This window comes from Helicoverpa armigera, chromosome 13 (genome assembly GCF_030705265.1).
Source record: "Helicoverpa armigera isolate CAAS_96S chromosome 13, ASM3070526v1, whole genome shotgun sequence".
NCBI lineage: Eukaryota > Metazoa > Arthropoda > Insecta > Lepidoptera > Noctuidae > Helicoverpa > Helicoverpa armigera.
This window is the reverse complement of record NC_087132.1, coordinates 8,772,818-8,792,935: the sequence shown is the minus strand read 5'-3', so window position 1 is coordinate 8,792,935 and position 20,118 is coordinate 8,772,818. Positions and strand designations below refer to the sequence as shown.

The 20,118-nt window shown below is 35.8% G+C and overlaps 1 protein-coding gene across 3 annotated transcripts in view; it reads right to left on the bottom strand.

The window, feature by feature from the left end:
- Nucleotides 1-19,770, bottom strand: part of LOC110378159 (uncharacterized) — a 72,847-nt gene extending 53,077 nt beyond the window's left edge. For 2 of the 3 annotated variants that reach the window (XM_021337297.3, XM_021337298.3), the window contains exon 1: nucleotides 17,685-19,770. In XM_021337297.3, the coding sequence (XP_021192972.3) occupies nucleotides 17,685-19,002 (1,318 nt within the window). In that variant the 5' untranslated portion in view covers nucleotides 19,003-19,770. The remainder of the gene's footprint in view (nucleotides 1-17,684) is intronic. The other variant, XM_021337299.3, reaches the window with a different exon arrangement.
- Nucleotides 19,771-20,118: the final 348 nt, after the last annotated feature.

Below are 20,118 nucleotides of genomic sequence, written 5' to 3'. Positions count from 1 at the left end.
AAACCGACTATGCCTTTAAGTCAACCATCGGAAAAAGGATTTCACTTATTTTTGCACAAACAATATATTTCGCATTATAATCGGAGGGCAAAACATATATTCTCAAAGAACATAAACGTGGTATGTGGACTGGAAAATGGTTATAAAAAGGCTCTTTTGCATACCCTCCAACTACGAAACTATCTTATGTTAGTGGCACAAAAAGTAGTTTAATTTTGCGCAGAGGTTGAACATCAGAAGTTTTTGTGGTAACCCTGCCGTGTTGGATATATTATGTGTCATTTCGTTGGAAAAACGGAATCGAGGAACATAATAGTAGGTACTACATAATTATTTGCTTTTCATTATGGTTAATTCATTTGTTTTCTTTGATGTCATGTCGAGTACAGCTGCTTTATAACATGTTGTCCTGAAGGCAATGTTTCAAATATTTTTTTGCTAACATAGATTTTTGACTAGGATATTGTTAATGTTTTTTTTTGTAGTGATCACATCCAACCTAACCTTTCACACAGTTACGAGTAAATGACCTTTCTAAAAATATCGACATCGATAATTTATAGGAATAGTGTAGGAACAAATAAATAGGAATATAAATAAAAAAGACAAATTAATGGCAGTCCCATATTTTATCGAAACGTTCCTTTTTCCTCGCCATGAGGTATGGGATTAGTTCGTAAGAGAAAGAGTCATGACCCTTAGTTTCAATTTATTAGGGCGGTCTAATAATAGAATGCGTATTGTGAGAGTGAAAAGTTTCACCATTATGTTGTTAATTTATTGATGAGGTCTTAATGAGGTTTTATGGTGTGTTCAAAGATCAATTAACTTAGTTTTCGATATTTGAACTGCGATAGTAAAGGTAAGGTTTTTTCAAACCTCACGGTAAAAATGAACTGCGATCGATCGTTAACGTACGTGTTTGTTGAAGTATTCATGCTTTTGATATTATACATATATTTTCCAGACTGAAAAAAAATACTGAAACTGTCAAAATACTTTAAAGTTCAAAGAATACAAATATATACCTACACATGAAAATTATTGTGGACTTACGTAAAGCCAAATATGTAGATATCTCATGAGCTCATTAGAAAAGAAAGTGCGACACCTTTTCTACATTACATCAGATTTCAAAGCAAAAAAATATATCTCACACTTCAAAAGAAAATGTAACCTCGTTACAGAAAGACTTACATTACGTTATGTTCCCTGTATTATTCCTCAAGTAGTACTCATCATACTCCTATTACCTGTTTGTATTTACTATTGTTATCGCATTTCTGGAAATTACGGCCACCTTGCAGTCTTAACAAACTTAGCTTAGGACAGGTAAGCATATTGACTAGTATAGCTTGGCCTATCCCAGTGGCGCTACTGTGGTGAAAACTTAGAACATTTATGACTAGTTCCTTGTCTCGCCACGGGTCAAGTAAGACTGGGTGTCTACACAAGGTGTTTGGTGCAACCGATAAGCTATGTATACAGGTCCATAATGCAATTATTGTGTAGTTTCAATGTATCACCTGTTTGTCCAGAGTTTTTATTAAGATAAAGTGAAGTTAAGCTAATAATATGGTTTGCACTTGTTTAAGATTCTGATGCATGATGGCAGATTTTTCTTGGAGTTGAAATGATAAATTGTATGCCAAACGAATGTCTATGATACTCGTCGTGACTTTTAGACTAGTGTTGAAGTGTCTTCAATAACAAACGGTTTCTTTGAAAACAACAATTTGGCCATATTGGCCAGTTGTTTCATTTACTGTCCAGCATTTAACACAAAAAGTTCCGTCAATACTGATTTAGTAATTTTTGAAGACCGAAGAAACAAACACATTATACAGTTTTATTTCATATTCCACAGCGAAGATAATTGCGAGGCCAACAGCACAAGAAAGACCAAGTAGATAGCCAACAAAGAAGTTTTAGACAAAAGAGAAAAATACACCATTCGGCCATTTAGAGCCTTATGAATATTCAAAGAGCTTGCCAGTCTTTATTTTTAAGGCCACTTAACTGGTGCCAAGTTTAATAATTTAATTTATATAAGTATTGTAGTCATGGTCCATTAAAAACAGCATTGAGAAAAATATTGTAATTTGCTCGTTATGACGTGTTCCTTGATGGAATCTTACAAGTTTATGCGACCATCAAAATTATTTCAGCAAACAAAGACGGTTTTTGCGATGCTTTTAAATATCGTGTATTACTTCATAAGTACCAACGTGAGTATTTTTCGTAAGTAGAAAGGTAAATAATGTAAGTGCTTTTAACTTGAATAAATGAAATGTCAGACGATTGCATTAGTGTCTGCAACATTTGATGTTAAAGGTCTTATGAAGGGTCTTATTTTTTTTGGTATAATCCAATTACTTAAGTGGGCAAAAAAGTTTTGCCGCATTGGATTAAGCTCTTTGCGACACCGTAACCTATTTGGTAAGGCGAGCAAGGGTCCCGTCATATATTTTTTATCGACACATTTCGATAAGGATGGATGTTGTTCTTAAGTTGTAGCCAGACGCCGGCGGGGTGCGGGGGAGGCGCGGGGGACGTGAAGTGGGTCGCCGCGAGGGTTGCCAGGTGCGGTGCCCACCCAGATTGATCGGTGTTTTATTTTTTTAAGTGTCAAACATAAAAGCAAAAAAGATTGTGTTTTTTGCCACAACACTGCGACCTTTTTATTGGTGTTTAAGCGTAATGGGCGTCGTTAAAAGATAAGATACTGTGTTACTCAAATAGCTCGCAATAACTCACTTGCAGTGACATAACGTTGCCGTTATTCCGTGCAAATGTACTAACCATAACACATTGCTGTAGAAACTCGTCAAACACGAGATGTTTTCTAAAGCGCATCGCTGTGTAAAAATCACGTACGTCTGTCCGTCCCATTTTTCCACGGGCAACCCTGTCTCCGCGATAGGTATTTATAGCATCGTCGGCAGTGGAATGCATCGCCCACCTCCATCCAGCAATAATAACACCACTGTCAAGTTCATTACTCACTCATCCCGATGTAAGAGCTTGGAGCCTTTATTATCGTAGCTCTAATTATAGACTTTGTTATCTTGTAGCGGTGACACTAAAGTGAGTCATTTCCTCCTGTTTAGAGACGGAGACGAATTCCTTGAGGCGAGATCGTGTTGAGAACGTGTCTACGTTTAAAATAATATTGCCGTATTGGTCTTAGGTAGGCGTTGAATTCCACGTGCGAGAATTTTAGTGAGATCTTGAGCGTTAGTTGTGTGTTTTGATGTTGTGAATTGTTATCTCACTACCTTCAGTGGGGGGTTAAGTTTCTCAGATGTTGTGTACCCAGCCGATGTACTTGATTGATTAAAGAAATTCTTATACATAATAGGACCTTCCTTATTCCATACACCGTAAGTAATTAAGTATTCTTATACCTACACAAGCTATATTTTTTATTGAACTCCATACAATAAGTTAACAGCGAACTGATTTGTATGCGACTCAAGTTTTGTAGTCATGAATTTTAAAATGTTCCAAAGACTCCAAGATGTCTGATAACCCTTCTAGCTTATTTCTTTTGTAATAAAAACACTTTCGAATACATCATTCGAACTATTAAAATGCAAGGAGGGTTCGACTACAAATCTCAATTCTCAATGTTTGTTTGATATCCGTAAGCATAAAAGGCGCTGTGTATTTCTAACAGAAAAAGCTATAACTCGCTTTTGTACATACGTAGGGGAGATGTTCCCAAAACGGGTAAGCTAAGGGAAGATGTTAAATAAAATAACCAAGAACATTACATGCGACTTGTATTTGAACTCATAGGGTTGTTTATATAATAAACTTTGGAAAACATAAGATAGTCTTAGTAATCTTCTTCAAAATTCAGAAAAAAATCAAAAAAAATAAACCCCTTCGAAATACCCGCTTTGCCCTCGGGGGGGTCCTAAAACGGGTAGCGCCTTTGGGCAAAGCAGGTAATGAATGAATATATGTGATAAATGAATTAGAAAACGTATCTTAGCCTCCTGTTATCCAGGAAATCTTTATCGTTAATTAGTCTCCTTAATTATGTTAAACAGTTTTCTTATTTTGATCAGTCTAAATCACCTTTTTACTTTATTAAATGTTACATTTGAAATTATAATCCTACCAGCAGATAGTTTTGTTAAAAATCAGAGAAAACATATTTTAATTTCTTTTTCACGCTGTTCCTGTACTTCTTCAGCTCTCTGTGGCTTCCTTTGTCTTCGATTAGCTGTCTGTCGGATCAATTGAGAAAGTGGCCCCTTATTTCAAATCGGGTAGTCACCCGTTATGCCCCTACCCGTTTTGCCCAAAAGCACGTTTTAAATTTCAACTACCTTAACCTTAAAATAGTAAACAAGGAGACCACTAAGTATTCACAATTAATAAGCATATAACATGCAAAATGATAATTCAAAACTGCGAAAACCGTATCTTGCACCATATTTGAGTAGTCAGCACTAGCATAATCCGATTTTTTTTAATAAACTCTGCAAAAAACTTTTTTTACATCTAATCTCGAAAACGCTCGTTCTAGGCGCGCGAGCCAACTGACCGTGATCGGCGAGGTGGTAGTGCACCGCTCTACACTCACAGGTTCACACTAAGACCTATAATATGCGAATGGCTAAGCCTACCCGTTTTAGGAAGGGTACCCGTTTTAGGAACATCTCCCCTAGGTAGACTATAAAATGTTTAAGTATGGACCAAAAAGTTTTGTACATAAAATCTATCGTAAACATGAGCCTAACTGCTGCGATTTGAGAAACATTGTAAATTCTTTTGAGATCCGTGAATCTTCGTGTTCTATTGCATGTGAATTTATGAGCCAAAGAGCTTTATTGCTTCAGAACTGAATTCCTGAGGGAATAGACTTAGGTATAGGAAATATGATGAGATGTATCTAGAAATATAAACAAGAGAGAAGAATTTGATGTTACCAAGAAACTATACTTTTGAAAAAATGTATCTATTTAAAAGCTCTTTTATATGGGTTTTTACATATACATACTTATGTTCAATTCAATGTTGTTAATAATTTAACGTGTTATTAAAGTAGTAGCTACCCCAATTTCGATACATCAACAAACAAAATATGACACTCACTCAGAAAGCAGTTTACTACATTTCACCTATCTTACTATTCATAGACCAGCTTAAAACTTAGCACCACCTGAGAGGCGTTTTCTAGTAATAATTATACTCGTAAGTAGTAAAATTATCAGGTAGCCAGTAGTTCACATAATAGTGCTATCATAGTCATTTGTACCTAGTTAAGCTACACCTAATTGTCGGGTATTACGTAAAGACAAACCCCCGCTGTTGTGCACTTTAGTTTAAATTACACGTTAATGTTCGAAGAATAACGATTTTCCACCGGCCATTTAAGTCCGTTGTTTGTTTGTTCGAATATTTATGAAAATTACCTGGAAGAAGGTAGCTGTGCTAGATTTCGGCCTGTTGTTGTTTTGTTGGCTTTTGTACGGCGGATTCCATTTGGGACATTTGGTTGTGACCCGTTTGGTTGATGCTCCCCTATTCATCTACCTACTTAGTTTTGTAAATATAAATGAAATGCTTTTTCATTGGTAAGTGCATCGCATTTTCAGGTCAAATATGTAAGTAATGACCTACTGAATTTTCGGATATGAGGTGCATTTTTTGTCAGATTGAAAGCATATTGAAATACATCTGTAGAAACAGCCCAGTACCTCAGTACAAAATATTCTAGCTAATTCGGAAAACATTCGATCAAACAGCAGCAAATACAAACTAAACATCTAAAGTTCTGTTTTCAAAGGAGCACGTTTAAAACTCAAATTGTACGTATATTCACGTTGAGGGTTATTGAATCAGCTTCGTGCCAGCCCGTGCCGGCGCCTCCCCTGGGCTTGATACACCCTGGCACGACATATTTCACAACTTTGTAGTCAAAAGTACTTTGGAACTTGTAGAATTTACAAACAACGACGTATGCACGTGAAAGAGAGCTAATTAACGAGAAAATTTACAGAATTTTACGAAAGATTTCCTTTTGAAAACGTGAATCGTGTTCTCTTGTGCCGTATTAGCCTTAATTAATAAGATAAAAATAACAGGCTTTACGAAGAAAATTGATATCTATCTATTACATACAAGAACATTTGAAACAAAAAATCTAGTAACTACGTATGGTATGAAATAAGTTTCGTATCAAAACCCGGAAGTATCACCTAGTTAATTATTTTTAACAGTTTTTTATCCGCGGCATATATTAACAGTTTGTTAATGAATAAAATACCGTTCTTTGAGCGGCGGATCGGCTATTAGACATGTGGTATGAATCAAACGCGTACATAACAAATAATCTTGTTTCATCAAATCTCTTCCGGAGTCACGTCAAACGAGTTTGCACAGATGATACGTATTTCTTTCTTTGAATAAAAGCCAAAATGTATGTAAATTATTCAGGAATCTCGACCTCTCAGGCTATCTATAGCATTATTAATTGTTACATTGGTAAAAATTTGAATGGAATTATAGGAATGTGATCTTTTTGTGGTCGGCACGATAATACACGATTTTTGAAAGGGTGCTGAATTTTCTGAATAAAATTATGTTGGAAGATAGCAATTGTACGAGTTCAAAGCAGTTTTGGTTTACCGAGGCGGCCCCAATTGTTGATAAACAAACACAATGAAAATGAAACCTAGCTCAAAATTTGTAAAAGTCGGCAACAAACAACAAAGGGTCTTGCCTCAACTGAGTGGGTAACTGTGAATGCCAAGATTTTTTAAATTTTGCCTTCTTTTTACTTGACATTTAATTGCTCGAGGCTTCATACAGGAAAATTTACCGCGCTTTGGCTTACTAAGGTTTTTTTTTTAATTCTCAAGGGGCGAGGGTTTGGGCAGTGTATTTATATATTTTATGTAACAATATAGTAGGCTTGACGAAGGGTGGAAGTTTTCTAAAGCGAGGCTCGTTTCAAAATGCGTGCTGAAATTAAACGAGTTTAGTTGTTGCCGTTTTAGAAATGTTGGAAGTAATGTTTTAACTAGATCCTTATTTTCATAGTATTCATAAAATTATTAAACCTCTTGCCAAATATTTCCTTGCATAACGTCATTACCTATTTGCCGATGTTATTTCGAATGTCAAAATAAGAACACAACAGCAAGATTTACATTAGGTACACAAATTGATTCTGCCTGCATACAAATAACAGCAAAATGGCGCGTTATCGATCATCGAATACTACAATGCGATATCGAAAACATTTCAAAATCCGAACGTCACTCAAATTTCATGCGAAGCGGATAGCTGTCAGAGGCAGATTCCAGCAATCCGCATTCAGCTAGGCGCGTTCAAATACCTATAACTAACACGTGAAAATAACGACGTACCAGCCTATACAAAAGGCATTATTACCCCGACATATTCGACAAAAGAAAATCTCTTAGAAACTTCCAGATTTACCTAACACGGTAGCTATACCTACTTACCGATATACCTGTATCAGTGTTTCATTCTTTCGTAAAAGATGGCGTAGATTTAGCCAGACGCTTTTATGTAACTCTGAATTAGCATTCTTTAAAGGAAACGTGGAAAAGATAAAAAGAATTGGAATAGTACATTAAAGAGTCGATTGGATAAGTTTTGTGATGTATTCAAAGTGAAGACGTAATGTTACTGTTTGGCTGCGGCTACGGAAAGAATTGCGTGTTGTACGCACATTCTTATTTGTATCGTGGAAATATTTGATGAAGAAATTAAAATTGTAGAAAAGAAGACATAATCCTGCCATGAAATTGATCCCGCAATTGCCCGTAACACAAATTATTCTACAGACCTAATAAAAAATCGGTAAAAAAACTTTTAAGTTAAACGGTTTTATCTTATGTGTACTGAAAACTAGAAAATAAAAAAATTGTTACTTACCTGTCAACCTACGTAGGTGGTCTTGGTCATATTAGACTAAAATAAAAACGTGGGGCCCATTAACTGTTGCTGTAGTACTTTCTTCTAGAGGTATAATAGGTGTGGATTGCATCGACTTACTATAATCGTAACTGGAGATTTTGACAATCAATAAATCAGCCGTAGCGGCTTCACCAGCGAACGCCGGGCTCATGATCTACCAAAGTATAAAGATATGCTTTGCCATAGGTAGGATTTCAGAGGGGCCCCACGTTTTTATTTTAGTCTAATATGACCAAGACCACCTACGTAGGTTGACAGGTAAGTAACAATTTTTTTATTTTCTAGTTTTCAGTACACATAAGATAAAACCGTTTAACTTAAAAGTTTTTTTACCGATTTTTTATTTTCTAGTTTTTAGTCTTTAATGAAAATGCCTACCGAACATTCCTCATTCCATCTAATTCATTTAGTGCATCATTATTACACGGTCTCTTACCTGATAATTTATTACAATCTAATTTAAAAAAAAAATCAATTTTTTTAACGACGCCAAAAATCATCAAGTGACCCCTCCCTGGGTCAGCAGCGGTAAGGGGGTGCCAGACTCTTACTGACTAAAACTAATTATGTTTCGTCGTAGGCCTTTTATTTACCAGGGCCACGGTAACTCTTTCGAACAATCCCGCAGCCCAGGCAGGCCTTGGCCCTGTTGGGCCCCGCTGGGGTTGCTAACAGTATTCTACTTGTGTAGTCCCTTTCATTTGATACCCATATTGAGGGGGTTGTGGAAAAATATGTAATCCGCCATTTTGTACCGGCGGCCATATTAGATTTACAATGTTATTGATATTACTATATTGTATTGTCATCGGAATTAAAGGTGTATACAAAATTTCAGATTAATCGGTTGATAGGAAGAGGGTGAAATTTGAATTACTAAATTTGACCCAAGAATAAAACAAATGGGATGAGCTAAATAAAACCGTTTAAAAATTGTTATCAGCCATTTGGTAGCGGCTGCCATCTTAGATTTCAATTTTGCATAGTAAATTGTATTCTACTTGTTGAGACCTTTCATTTGATACCCATGTTGATGGGATTGATAAAACCTAAGTTATCCGCCATTTTGTAGAGGCCGCCATCTTGGATTTGAATTTTATATAGTACATTGTATTCTACTGGTTGAGCACTTTCATTTGATACCCACATTGATGGGATTGATAAAACCTACGTTATCCGCCATTTCGAAACGGCGGCCATCTTGGATTTGCAATGTTATTGATATTACTATATTGTATTGTCATCGGAAATAAAGGTGTGTACCAAATTTCAGATCAATCTGACAACAGGAAGGCACTGAAATTTCAATTTCTAAATTTGACCCAAGAATGAATAAATAATAAATAAAAAAACAAACGGGGTGAGCTAAATAAAACCGTTTAAAAACAAAATAAATTCTAATTTTGAAAATTCAAATTCTTTATTCGAAATAACCTAAGTTTTGTTCGGTGTAAACTCGTAAAGCATTGCTTGGACCGCAATGTTCCTGACAGGTCCGACAGTCGGCCCCCAACATCTTTTGTCGTTTGCTTTTGTATATTTTAACAAAGATTTATCGAGTTTCACAATAAACGAATACATTATAGGTTCGTTGTAGATTCGATTCTTGATCTTGTATGACGGATCATAGATAACAAATGCTTGTTAGTTCTTATTTTAAATTAAAGTTGACATTGCATATTGTTTGAATGTAACAATATTTTATTTCCAGCCTTACTTTTCTATAAAGTGTAAATACTCCTTGAAAAGAAAATATTATATCAAATCAACATCAAATATAAACAAATTATTTATTAAAGGAAAGTTGTTTACATATGCAATAATTTTCCATAATCACATACATAGGTAACGTTATGAGTAGGTAGGCAATATGATATTACTGGTTATAAAATTATATAGCTAATTCGCGGCAATCAAGAAGTAATTAAATAATTTTGCCATATTCAAGAAAATCATGAATCTCATTAGTTTACTCAGTTGGTACGAAGATTATAGATAAATAAATAATTTGGTAGACTTTTGTCACCTCAACCTGGCCATCTAGTCTATCTTTCAATTCACCATAGTCAATATTACCACAAATCAATAAACAAAAAAGAAATATGAAAAAGCGCGTATTTTTTCCTACTCCAGAGAATAGCGAAAAGGGTTATATTTTGTATTAAATGTAAGGTTCTTTATACGTCACAGTAAAAAGGCATAAAATGACGTGACCTCCCTAAGCTCGCGTACATTATAAGTTTGATGTTTGAAATTGTATATTTACGACCCCACCTTGACAGTATTGGAGGAGAGCACGAGGAATTTATTTGCAACAAATTGACAAAGATAAGGAAAAGTTACCGTCGATACTATAAATATTGGTAGTTTTGTACATGCTTGTGTACTGTCGGAGTTTGGGTGAACTACCTCGGTAAAAGGAAATAATGTCTTTTGAAATAGACAGGTACATATCTAGATGTGGAATAATCAATATAAGATAATAAATTGGTAGCTATGTCCTCAAATATTTTATTGGACGTCTAAATTATTATATAAGCATAAGATCTGTCGATGTAAATATTTTACAAAATGACAATCGTTTAAAAAAAGAAGCCACCGAAAAGAGCACATAAATCGAAAGATAGATCATGAATGCTCAAGATAATGAGCAATATCTTTAAAACATCAACGTAAACGTTTCTAATAGAAGTAGCTGCCTCATTCAATAAAAACTCCCTCCAGGAAAGATAGAAATTCCAACAGCTTTGATTCCAAACACGTACCGATCCTAGTGGCTTTTAACGTTAAAATCAGGGTTCAGATACACAGCATCAATAAAATCTCTTGTAGTCTTTTATACCTATTCTGTAGTTCAACAAAGCCGGAGCGAAAGAGACCGCGGTTAAAACTTTAAAAAGCCTTATGTATGTGTATTCCCGAACTTTAGAACTTAGTAGTTGCCTGCCGCATAAGTTTTAAGTGCCAAAATTTATGCACATTGTTCGAAAGTAGCTTCTATTGAGGCAACTTGTTATCTGTTTATTGAACTGGCTAAGGTCTTTATTGGTTTTTCTAGAAGTTTCTTAGATAGCAAAATGTTCGTATCATATGAAGCGATGGTGTTTGCGTCGGTGCATTTAAGCGGCTTACGTCGCGACGCCGGCGCCGGTAATAGAAGACTGTTTGTCAGACTTCAGTATAAGTTTTCAGTGTTATAAGAAGCTCAATAGTATATTTTTATAGTAATAACATTAGAAATTCATTAAGGTTTTCTTGTAATGTAAAGCGTTCATACAAGAAACGCTTATGGTATTAAAAATAATAGGTTTATTTCTTTTTATCTCGACAAGTGTATTTGTGTATCGATTTTAAAATAAAGTAAAAGTATGCCTATTTTCAAATAAAAGGGACTTTTGCTCTTAATGAATACCCAAAAGAGACAAACCAAAAAGTAATAACTTACAAAAAACCCCTCCGAACTCCTTGTTTGGTATAATTTTGGTTAGGCAGATAAAGCCAACGAAAAATTCTTCTATCTATTACACGTTTCTGTGTTCCTGTAATCCTATCTACATAATATTACCCAAACTGAATATTTATTCCGTAGTTAGAATAACGTCGACGTCGAGCACCAAAAAGTATTCGTCACAGCTGTCGGTTACTGCTTTGAATAATTGCAAAATAAATGTCTGTCCATTAGGGAGAAATTCTGCGGCCATCTTTCAGAATTTTTAAAAGTATCGAATGAAAAATCATTTATTGATGAAAATAAATAGTAGCTCAATACCAAGTATAATGCGAATTTATGAAAAAACTAATCAGCTCATAATTAAGTCGCAACACGTAACTAGTTCAAGAAATTCAAAAGTGAAATTGCATATCAAACGCAGCCGGTAAGTTTTGCATTCGTCTATAAATTCACATTAGCGCAGTGTCTTGGCAGTGTTTAAATTCTTAGAAATAAATCCCGTTAATGAATGTACGACTTCTAGGAAAGGATACCTTTGGTTTTACCATAGACTGAGGCTTTTTCGAGAATCCTTAATTGACCGTCATCACTTTGACGTTTTATTTTTAAACCGACAGGCGGTTAACAGTTTGCCCTAAAATCACCATCAAGCGATAATTCGCAAGATAGACGGATGTACTAAAATAACAGTTATAATTTTGCGTGATAGAACCACGAGCTCATAATAGCGGATTATTTTTGAAACATGATTAAGGGGTTGCTTTCACGATTTACTGTGTGCAGAGGCTATTAAAATTCAGTAGACAAAACACTAATAAAGTTTCGCAAATTAGTCGTCATAAATCATAGAATTGTGATAAAGGAACGCTAATAAAATAGCAATAAACACGATGCTTTAGCACCTGTACACACTGCAACTTGAGTTAACCTGACAACAGCGATAATACGGGAAATCCCACCTAATAAAGATACGGATTTGCCGAGAAAAGCTCATACAACGCGATTTGTTCCGCTATTTTTGATGCGGATTTTGAATTAGCTTTCCTTTAACACTGACGTGAGCTTAAGGAGCTATGTGCCAGGGTTCAGAATGTACCTAAGTAAATGTAGGTATTCTTGCAATATCGATTCATAATTCATTAGCCTTGAGATTAAATGCAAGCAAAACCTTTAGCTTATCGTGTTTCAGTCATATTATACCTACCTACAATTGTGCAGTTTCTAAAACAAACTCAAATATATCCTTCACGCGAATAATTGGGAGGTACTATAGGTAAAAATCATTTTAATGCACGGTGTACCTATTAAGGTACATCGTTAAAAGTGATTTTTCAAAATATTTCGATATAATTTATGTGCATGTGAGTATGTAGTTTTTAAACTGGCTTTGTGATCAAAGGGGTACGGCCCAATGAGCAGGGGATAGTAAACAGAAAGTATAGTAAGAGGATTTAGCAGGTCAAGGGACGCCTGGGGACGTCGCATCGATCTCTTAAGATAGTAAGAACGGCTGTATTATAATGATCTGGGACTTGCATTTGTTAGAATTTATTTGCAAAGAATAGTAGGTAGGATTCTACTTTGTTTTTTCTAAGTCGACTTTGGAACCCTTCCAGCAAGGGTATTTTTCTATAACTGGTTAGAAATGTTATTGATTTAATATTGCCATTTGAAGTTGGATCAAATAAAATAGTTCTAAAATAATCTAAAATTTTAATAAATAAAACATTTTGATCTTAAACTTATAGCAGAATATGAATAAGAAATTTTTTAAACGGAAAAAAACAACAAACGAGTGGTTAATACATAGTACCTATAACAGGGTAGTAAATATCCATAAAAGGTAGGCGTGCATAATGCAATAGCTACAAAATAAACCTCATAAAACCATAAATGTAAAATTAAAATAGTGTAACAAAGTAATACGAAGTAAACTAGTCCACCTGTACAATATACCTCTACAACGCAGTTACATTGTTGCTTAGCCTCACAAGTTACAAGCTCGATTACGTTCTATTTATACGAGTCTGGCTATAAACTGTACCCGCCAGGAACAATGTGGCTAAACAAAGTAAAGCGAAAAGCATTCTATACAGCCAACAATAAATTACCCGGACATAGTCAAAACAGCGGGTAATTATAGGTAAAATTTACAATAACAAACTACTTAATATACGCAACTCATCTATTACTTACTTTAATCTAGTTATAAACCGCCCTGATCCTGTGCACAGTGGTCCAAAACTCGAATTGAAACGAAACAAAAATACCACAGAACGGTTCTCTCAAGCACACAATACGACTATTACTTTTCACACGACCAGCACAACGGAACCGAACTATTTATTGAAACAAAACACTAACAAAAATTGATTAGAACTTGTCATTGTTTGTTCAGTTTAAAGTTTGTGAAGTTGCGGATGTGTCGCGTAGGTTAAGAACTGAATGATGATATTGCACGTGAGGTAGGGACGCGCCGGTCGCCGGCCGGCCGGGCCTGTCGACGTGAGCGGAGTACTGTCAAACTCGAGCCAGCCAGCTGGTACCACATCTCCGACACTCTAGCGGACGAACTCACAACTAACTGCCGCCTCCAAGTAAACTGGTACAACCTTCCGTTTGCGATTTTAGGGAAATTGATTTAAAGTTGTACATGGAATGAAACGTTTCGTGATTTGTATTGTGAAGATGCGTATGATATTATTGTAGTCGATAAAACTCGAAACATAAAAACTTGTAAACTTGAACAGTAAGTTTTCTTTTTAAATAGTCCATGTTCATTACACTAAATAAAGGATTTAGAGTTATGTAATACTTTATAATCTACTAAGCTAATAAAATCTCCATAACGAGACTTAATAGACTTCCTCAACACCAAAAAAATATTAAAAGCCTATTTCCATAAAATATTCGCAGCCCACTAGGCAAAACGGCATACTTACACCAGTTTTACCATGTTTTTATGTAAGTAACTTGTCAACAGAAACGTGTAGTCACAAAAGATTCAAATAAGGAGTTATCCACCCACGCTCGCTGGCACTGAATAGGACCGCGATGGCGGCGCGGCGGCGCTGGGGGGGAGGATATTGACTCGAGGCGCCGCCAATGCGCATGTTCTGAATCATGTGTTTCTGTTTTTAAGCTGTACAAACACTGTATAAGAAAATTATCGCTAATAACCACGCCGACAACTAAATCCTTTAATACGGCTTACGAGATTTTTCGATTGGAATTTCAGCACGGGACGTGTCGGGTTTGCGCACTGGGCGCAAAACTTGTAGACGCAGACCAAACGGCCTTGACCTCGTGCGTAATTAAGCGCCGTATTTTGCAGTATTTTATTTACCGTTATTAATACTGTTGGATGTGAACTCACCATGTAGTATAAATGTTAGTATTAGTCATAGTGAGCTAAACAGTTTAGCATAAAATTTTTCTTTATTTTCAGCAGAAAGTTAATTAAGCAAAAGACAATGAAGATTCAATGTGTGTACTTAAGTTATTTACAAGTAATGCGTGAGGAATCAAGAAGTGCAGACAAGCTCAGAGATGCAGACGTCTCTAAGTGTTGGCTTAGCGCCAACATTCCTGAGTTTTCGTGCGAAAGTCACTTTTTCGTCGGTTTTCGCCTTCTACGGCGTCAGGGCAGAGGAAGAAAGGAAACAATTACTTAGATTTATGGAATCCGAGGCAAAAACCGTGTAGCGGTTGGATTTTTCAAGCTCAAAAAACAGTTTTTCCAATATACGGGAAAGTGATTTTGCGTTACCTAACACTATTACTTTTTATTCGCGTAAATGGCCCTTTTCTATTGTGAGCTTCGTTATTTAGTTCCTGTAGAAAATAACACATATTTTATTTACAGATTTACTGTTATGTAGCCTCAAATATTTTGTTTACATCGTCTGCGTAATTAAAAGTAAACAAATGTTATCAATCTGTTTACACTGCTAATAGACGTCAAAATCTTATTGTCATTCTATACATTACAAATTATCAAAGTAGATAATTTGGCTGAAGCTTCATGAACAATATTAATTAACGTCAATACAAAATACATAGGTTCCGATACTGACATAGACACGTGTCTTTAAAACAAGATTATTTCTTGATATCTACAGTTACCGAACATCTTACATTACTGGAAAATTGCTACTTATCAATACACCTATCAGGATAACTGCAGCTTATTTGCCTTCAGACATCAAGTGGCAGAGGTCCTCAACTTTTCAGTACTTACAAGCCTCACGGACCAAAAGAAACACAAAAGTCTCTGTAGATGGCGCTTGAGTCGTTGAACCTCGTTCTAAGTTGAAAACTTGAATATAGAATGTTTCGCGCGAAACTACACAGATGGCGCTGCTGTATTCTTTATTTAAAAAATCCAGCCAGTTTTAAATGGATTAATTTAAAAGGAGGTCAAGAATTTTGTAACACAGGTGTTTTATTTTTAATTATTGTAGTTAAAAGATTTCTTAAAAAGTTGCAAAACTCCTAGTCGTTTTCGAAATCTTCATCTTCTTTGGTTAATAGATATAGTAGGTACGTGCCATTTTCTATTCAAACAAACAGATGTTTTGTGTTTTCTCATTTGAATGACTTACCTATTTCTTTTGAAGATATATTACAGGTTACTATAATATTATAGATCTTAGACCTACCAAGCACATATTTCCTAATTTTGTCAGGCGCGATGTTAGGTATTCATTTTGTCTTTACAAAATCATAATGCGTCGTGTCTTTTGACTTTGAATAAGGTTAATGATGTAGAGGATGGTTCATTAACTCACAAAAGGATATAACAAGAGTTGCCGGTAATTAGGATTTTAATTATTAACATACAGGGCAAAATACACAGCTGTGCCAAACAATCTTTTTTGGTTTATGGCAGGAAATAAACTTAATGGCTATTTATGAACTTTCTAGGTTTTCACATAGATTTGCCTGAACGTTATTTATATAAACATGTACCTCTGGAAAGGCATACTTTGTTCAGTACTAGTACTTGGAAGCATTTATTAATATTAGTCAAACATTACCTTATTTATTTAAACACAATTACATTACTTCATTTCAGAAATAAGATAAGCTTTAATGAAAAATTTAAATAAATGTTCTAACTTTTCAGAATATTTTCCACGTGATTCCATTTGATTGAAAATGCTACCTCAGGTTGCCTAATCACTCCTACTAATTTAACAGAACTTAGGAACTAACAATGCCGGTGTCTTTGAACGCACACACATGCACATCCATTACTTATATCAAAAGGAAACTGTAATAATATTTCCCAAAACATATTCACAGTATAGTTTCACAAAGGCATGGTTACTGGAACTTATAGTGACAGTTAGCAATAAATCATATATAATGGAAGGTAATGTAATATTAACACAACTTTGCCCTTTGACCAAGTCCGTATTTCTCCCTCAAAAGGTTTATTTTTAGACCATGGAATGTTTACTCAAATATATTTATTTTGTGAGAGGATTAGGTGAAAACACAAATGACCAACATCTTTGATCGCATGTTCAATAATTGAAAGTTTCAATAAAGTTAAACAATCGTTAACCAATTTTGTTCATAAAAACAAAATAATAAGAAACTTTTTCGATTCATGTTTTCTTATTTTGTACTTTTCTTTTGCAAGTTTTAATAGAAAATGGGCAATAAATAAAGTTTGCTCATTCGTTAACTTATTTATGCTATGTTAGCGTGTGAATTGTATTTAGTTAAGTGAGACAGGCGTTACTACAAAATTGTGTTTCGGCTTAGTTTTATTCGTGTAGTGCGTTCACAAAACAAATTAAGGACCGGAGCAGCAGGATTGAAAAGTAATAAGTAGTATAAAATACAGATTTTCATTTTTTATTATTGTCGGCTGTGATATATTATACGATCTTTTTGTAACGCTACGCTTAATCAAACTTAGTAGTCAAAATAGATAGGTACAAGTGTGTCAGTTTTTTTTTAACTACTGCAGATTTTACTATTAATTTATCTGGTTAATTTTTAGGAGATGTAAAATATTCCAAACCACAAGCAAAAATCTATTTTCTGGACAAGATGGAATGTGCACGTAACAAGCGGCGATAATAAAAATTCAAGCCCACACCTCGGATAACGAATATGCAGCGTGTTTTGTCTCACAAATGCGAATATAAATCTCATGTAATTACATATTTATAACTGTTTAACATTATTTAAGGCAGCGCGAACGCCGTGTTTGTTTAAAAGAAAATAGGTTAAAAGTAAAGTGGGCACTTACTGAATTGAAACTTCGCGCCGAGGCTCCGTCTTTTCTCTCTCAACTTATTCCTGAGTATCCTCCTCTTCAAGCGGTTAAGTACTACGTCAGCTTCGTCCACACTCTCCGACGAGGAAGTATGAACGACTTGAAACGTGCCACTCACGGAATGTCTTCTCGTTTTCGTAAATACACTCGTGTTCCTGTGCTTAGGCGCGATCTCTGATATACCACGTCTATACATTTTCAAACGTTTCCTCATTTCCGAATGGACTGCGTCGTCCGCGGCTATATTAATGGATTCATTCTCCGACGGAGTATTATCTCCTATTCTGCAGGTGGAACGCTTTTCAGAGGCTATCTTTGCAAATTCCTGACGCTTAGCCGCTGAACGTGAATTTGGGGCATATTCGATTGTTCGGCGGCGATGTAGAGCAAACCAATCCGGATTAGAGCTCACTCGAGCTTGTAAGCTTTTTAAGTAAGTGTTCAGGAAAGATATTTTATTGTGTGGGGGATTGTATACAATGCCAGATTTAGAACGCAGCAGATTATCATTTTCGCATCCTTTCGCACACCCGGTCAGAGTTGCGTCATTGAAAGAACGAGATTTATGAAGTGTCAGATCAGGTTCGTTTTCCTTGTTAGATGGCACGTCTTCGATTACCTGATTAATTTCACTCAACGAAGAAAGTGAAGAGAAGTTACTGTTGGGAGTATCAATTAAATTCTCAGACTGTATTTCGAGATTTTCTTTATCTGTTTTGGACGTTTGATTTATATCGTTGCAAGTTTCGTTGTCAGAACTTTTGTAACTGCTTATTTCACTCAGACCTTCCGAGTGAAAAGGGCTGGTCTCGAGGCTATTTGTTTGTAAATTAGTAAAGTTGTTTAATGTGAGTTTACTCGGAATGTTTGACACACTGTTACTGTTTCGTATGATAAAGCGTTCATTATTATTTTTTGCACAACCATTGACAACAACCGGTGTTCTATAAACGCGAGTATATACTTTGTCACCTGATATTGTATTGTGTTTCTTAACAGGTTTCCTGGCTATGATATGTCGGAAATCTTTCTCTTTTAAAGAATGGGATGGTTTTAGTAAATAATCGTTAAAATCAGAACTCTTAATAGATACGTTTTCATCATTTGTTTCAACGAGGAGATTTCCATCGCAATCAAAAAGTTGTACTGTCGGAAATCTCACCCCAGGGGAAAGATTTCGCGTCCGCAATTCCCATTTCCTTTGACTCGGTTTTCTTAATTGTATGCGAATAATGTTATCATCTATTATCGGGCCGTCACTATCACTAGAATCATCTTTTCCCGCCATCATTATTTTGTATATTCACAGTCAGTATGTGTGGAATCAGGAAATATTTAAATATTATGCAAACTATTGTCCTCTAGTCGCAAATTGTTTGTTTACAGTCAGCTGTTCTTATACATTCTGGCGCATTGCCAACCAAAACAATCCGGCATTCACTTCAAAATAGCACCAATGTCAATTTTGTTTTCCGAACAGAAATAAATAACGAAGCATGGTTAAAGGCTACGTCCATATGTCAGGCACAGCACACAAGTCACTTTCACGCACTGTAAAATGATTACTGAACATCACACTGTAAGCAGGCGACTGCTGTTGAAAACGATTGCATAAGTTCGCGTGTGTGTCGATTGCGCGGAATTGCACCGTCTAATGAGTTCGACGTCGATGGTTTTAATTTGTCCGCGTCGCAGATAGATCACAGCATCGATTTTCACTGGGGTCGAGTGTCGGGGCGGTGCAAGCGCGCAATTTCCTCTCCCGAGCGCTTTTCCTGCGGGAAGCTCTCTGGGAGGGCAGCGCGGGTTTTTGGTCGTTCGCGACTCCGGACATTTCTGCACTGAGCGCAAATATCTGAATAGTCGAGGAACTATAAATAGTGAACGAACGAGACGGCGATCTGGCTGGCTCCCCTTGAACCTAGTAGTACGAGCGGTGTTTGTATCGGACAACGTAATCTGTGACGTGTGTGCAAGTAACAAATGTTCGCACTGACACAGTTTCCCATTTGACCAGCCGGCGCGACCATATGCATTCGTGACTAATAGTAGCACAGATGGTCTTTATATAACATCATGTTGCGTTTCTTTGCATTCAGAGAGATTCACCTGCGTAAAACAGTTTGTAATAGTTATAACGGTTGCGGTAATCACATCACAAAGACATTACGCAATGTGTCCATAATAGGTTGATTGAACATTGATCTCAAACGACACATACTTTTGGAACGCGTATGTGCCAACGTTATTTTTGAAATATTTTGTTCCAGAGTTTTAAATATCTGACCTTCGAACATGGATAGGAACGTTTTTTACCTCCAGCAGCGAGGTATTTCTATTAAAATTGTTGAACAAATTCGTGTGGGGCGATCATTTTCACACAATAACATTCTTTGGGAAGTATTTG